The 4,800-nt window shown below is 30.1% G+C and overlaps 1 protein-coding gene across 1 annotated transcript; it reads left to right on the forward strand.

The window, feature by feature from the left end:
- Positions 1-2,465: 2,465 nt before the first annotated feature.
- LOC111700850 (uncharacterized) lies at positions 2,466-4,490 on the forward strand (the record flags this gene model as incomplete). Its single annotated transcript, XM_023471908.1, is given in 4 exon segments — positions 2,466-2,545; positions 3,309-3,380; positions 3,704-3,821; positions 4,381-4,490. Coding segments are annotated over 4 exon segments (333 nt in total), but the record flags the coding sequence as incomplete, so codon positions are not given.
- Between the last annotated feature and the right edge of the window lie 310 nt (positions 4,491-4,800).

The raw sequence follows: 4,800 nt of genomic DNA on the forward strand, positions 1-4,800 counted from the left end.
TAAATTTGATAACAAAATTTATTGTTGAACTTTAAAGCAAACCAAAAATACAAAAATTAATTCACGAAACTTCCTTTAAAACTATTGTTTGACAAATGGACAATTGTTTAAAAAATGCATGAATATTGTTTGACAAATGCATAACTATTGTTTGACAAATGCATAACTATTGTTTCACCAATGAATAAATATTGTTTGACAAATGCATAACTATTGTTTGACAAATGCATAAATATTGTTTGTTAAATACATAACTTTTGTTTGACAAATGCATAACTATTGTTTGACAAATGTATAACCATTGATTGACAAATGCATAACTATTTGTTTGGCAAATGCATAAATATTGTTTGACAAATGCATAACTATTGTTTGACAAATGCATAACTATTGTTTTACAAATGCATAACTATTGTTTGACAAATAGACAATTGTTTGACAAATGCATAATTGTTGTTTGACAAATGGGGATTTTTTTCTTTGATAATTCCTTCGATGGACGTACTTTGAACAGGGTCGAATTAATGCATCAACAGTAATGAAATCACAAGAATGTTTTTTCTTATTTTTAATTTTTATTTGATTAATTGGTTGGAAAAGAAACTAATTTCCCCTGACGAATATATCGTACAAACATTGGTTGCTAACCGGGGGGAATACTAAACATTCCCCCATCCACCTCTTAATTCCCTCTCTACTCAACTTTATGCAGTTCTAATGGTTCTCTCTTAACGGAAACTCATTCACCAAAAAGTCTTTGAAATTGAAAGAAGAAAAGTTGTTTTCGTCAGTAGTGATTGTATTTTCATTACCGAATAACGATAACAAATTAACGAATCACGATAACAAATTAAGGAATAACGATAACAAATCAAGGAATAACGATGACAAATTAAGAAATAACGATGACCAATTAACGAATCACGATAACAAATTAAGGAATAACGATAACAAATTAATGAATAACGATGACAAATTAATGAATAACGATAACAAATTTGGGAAAAACAACTAAAATGTTTTTAATTATTATAATATTAATGAACGCAAGGAATGGAAGGTGTGTATTTGCACTTTCAATCTTTTATGTAATTTTGTACGATTTTTGTTTAACTCTTCCATGAAAGAAAACCTCTTTATATTTGTACACACTATGTTCTCATATTGTTCTCTTCAACTCAGTCCTACATATCAAAATCCATGCGAGCTTTATTCAATCTTATGCTGTAAAGGCATCAAGAAGACGAGGGTTATGGGTCAAATGTATATATTCTCAGACCCTTATTAAGTTGACCGTCACAATAACGCGTTGTCGCACTTGATGTTCATCTTATGATTCCAGCGTGTCAACCACCAGAACCTAAATTCACTGTGTGCTGGAAACCATGAAATTACAGATACAAAGTTACATACTTTATTTTTCATATTTTATATTTGTATGTGCATATGTATAGTAGTTGAACTGAGACTGTAGTTTTGTGGAGAAATTCTTCAGGATTCATTTGAGACATATAAAACGTTTTAAAAATCTTTAATAACTGAGTTTGAGCTCAAAGTCTACGTTCAAAATTATTAATTTGGGTGGGTACATTTTGAGAATCAGTTTTTTTTAAATTATTAAATGACGACGACAAAAAATGTAACAAAAATTCTACTGTAAACTTTTCATCGAAAATGAGTTATCTAATTCAATTATTAGTTTCTATAATATCTCATTATTCACAAAGATTTCCTACAGATTTTCTGGAATTTGGATTGAAAAGACGACATTTGAAGAATTTGTAGAAATCTGCGAACAATTTCATAGAAAAAAAGAAATTCAATATAATGATGAAAAATAATTTATTTTAACTTTGATTTATTGATAAATTTCTTTGAGAAATATGTTCCTAAACATCTAATTAGTTTACATTAGAATTTTACAATATTTTTTGTCGTCGTTATTTAATAATTTACAAAAAACCGATTCTCAAAACGTACCCACCCAAATGGATTATTTTGAACGTCGACTTTGCGCTCAAACTCAGTAATTATAGATCTTCAAACGTTTAAAATGCCTCAAATGAATCCTCAAAATGTCTCTACAATACTGCAATCTCAGCTCAACCACCATACATTGCCGGTCACTGCCTTTAACACTGTATTTTTTAATCCTTTTTTCTACTATTCCCAAGTTTTTAGGATTTTATTTTGTTAAATGGTTTTTCTTCTCCATCAATATTATTAAAATAAAAAGAACTTGCTTGATAAGCTCTTCATGTTTACACTATTATTATATATTTTAATCATAAACAAACAAGAAAATGTCATTCATTTCTATCCTAGTAACGGTCTAAGGTGTAAAGATACTCTTGTGAATTGGTATTTAAGTAACTATTGAGATCATATCGACAGTTCGTTTAATAAAAATCTACCAAAATCAAGGAATATTATTCTAAAAAAATAAAAACAACACTTTCAGATTTCCACAAAATGATTTTTAGAAAACTTGAGTAAAATATTGTTGAGTAGGATGGGAGCTGTTCTTTCTTTGTTTGTAAAAGAGGTGAATATTTTGTTAAATTGATCAAAAACTTAACACTAACTTTATAGATAACTTTTGAGCGTACAAGTGGGATGAAAAAAAAGTTAAAATAAATGAAATCCTACGTTATTATTGCTTTTCAATAATGTGTGTTTTTTTTATAGCACCCTTGCGGTCTTCCTTATTCTTCATATTTTGTAGAGAAACTTAAATAATACCCATTAAGATAAAAGGCTGAGGGGATCTGAATCTATGTAAAGCCCCAGAAACAGTCCTTAGAGCATAGGTGTAGGGTTGAAAACTTGAAATGCATATACATAGCCCAACTTTTTGATGCCAGCTCATTGAAAAAAATTAGACCGATAACTTTAATAGTTTGGGCTCTAGGGAGGGTTGAACAAAATGCCAAAAAAAGGGGTAAAAAAATGTAAAAAACCTTTTTTGTTTTGTTTTAAACAGATATCAAAGTGTGACACATGTTTCTATATCCATTTTGCTCGGGCTTTTCAAAAATATAATTTTTAGAACTGTAGTTTTAGTCCGGCCCAAAAGTTATGGGCTATTTTATATTTTTTTTTACACAGACCGGACTTTTTACCGTCCTGTACCCTATCCTAAACATTTAAAAAAATGCAAAAAAAATCCTTTAAATTAAGATTCATTAAAAGTCACAAAATTTAACGGTGATAGTGTCAAAAAAGAGAGTGCTAGGACAAAAACTATAGGGGCGCTCACCGCCCCCTGCAGCCTGTTTAGGGTTAAAATAAAAATTTATTAACTTCAGGAGAATAATGAAGCAGGAATTAAAAGACAAGCGGAAGGTGCTAATAGTCCTGTTTATGCTTTGGCCAACTTAGTAAGTTAATTTATAGTCTATGGTGGTCTGCTGTATGACCTGTCTAAGAAAGCTATGCTGACCAAGAACTATATATTGTCTATATTATATAGTCTGGTGGTGGTCTGCTGTATGATCTGTCTAAGAAAGCTGTGCTAACCAAGAACTATATATTGTCTATATTATATAGTCTGGTGGTGGTCTGCTGAATGATCTGTCTAAGAAAGCTATGCTAACCAAGAACTATATATTGTCTAAATTATATAGTCTGGTGGTGGTCTGCTGTATGATCTGTCAAAGAAAGCTATGCTGACCAAGAACTATATATTGTCTATATTATATAGTCTGGTGGTGGTCTGCTGTATGATCTGTCTAAGAAAGCTATGCTGACCAAGAACTATAAGGAGCTGGATGATACAATTAGACAGAAGGTTCCTCCTTTCCTTTACAATAATGGGAAAGGTAAAAATTCAGTTTTTGACTGAAAACTAGTTGAGATTAATTAGACCTAGTTTTTCCAGCCGAAGAAAAAAATCTTATTGCGAATTTTACAAGCAACGCAAATTCCAGACAAATTTAGTTTTGGACATTTTTACGCTCATGGGACACTTGATGCATGTTCTATATTCCATATTCTATATTCTAAACCAAGTTTTAAATATAACACAGTTTGCTTAAAGTGACCTGTTAGAGAAGGTACTGTAGAAATAATTTCAAATGAACCTCCATTTAACCTGGCATGTACGATCACACCAGTGCAGAACCCTTTAAAACTTTATCTGAGTTATGATGTGGAAAATATCGTCCCTTTTCTAGCTTATTTTCTTCTTTTGTTCTTGCAGCAAAATGCGCACGTCATTTTATAGAGAAATCGCATTATAAAGAATCAATTTTCAAAGAGAAAATTACAAATAACTCATACAGTTTTCAATAGACAACGCTTTAAAGGGTACCGTTGTAAATCATCCATGCCCCTCTTTAATTGAAGGTTACTTGAAATTACGCTTACAATCTGTTTAAGGTAAATGGATCCACTGCGCTCACCTGGCCTGCCTTCGCAACCGTGACCGTCCGAAGAGTAAACAGTTCGAGGCTCTTAAACAGCTGGGGGACGAGATATTCAACTACAGGCAAAAATAATTAACTAAATAAACTAAATAACTAAATAAACTAAATAAACTTAATAAACCAAATAATCTAAATAAACTAAATAATCTAAATAAACTAGATAACTAAATAATCCAAATAAACTAAATAAACTAAATAAAATAACCAAAATAATCTAAATAAACTAAATAAACTAAACAAACTTGATAAACCAAATAATCTAAATAAACTAAATAACTAAATAATCTAAATAAACTAAATAAACTAAATAAAATAACCAAAATAATCTAAATAAACTAAATAATCTAAATAAACTAAATAAACTAAATAAACT

The sequence above is a fragment of the Eurytemora carolleeae genome, unplaced genomic scaffold (assembly GCF_000591075.1).
Source record: "Eurytemora carolleeae unplaced genomic scaffold, Eaff_2.0 scaffold332, whole genome shotgun sequence".
NCBI classification, from domain to species: domain Eukaryota; kingdom Metazoa; phylum Arthropoda; class Copepoda; order Calanoida; family Temoridae; genus Eurytemora; species Eurytemora carolleeae.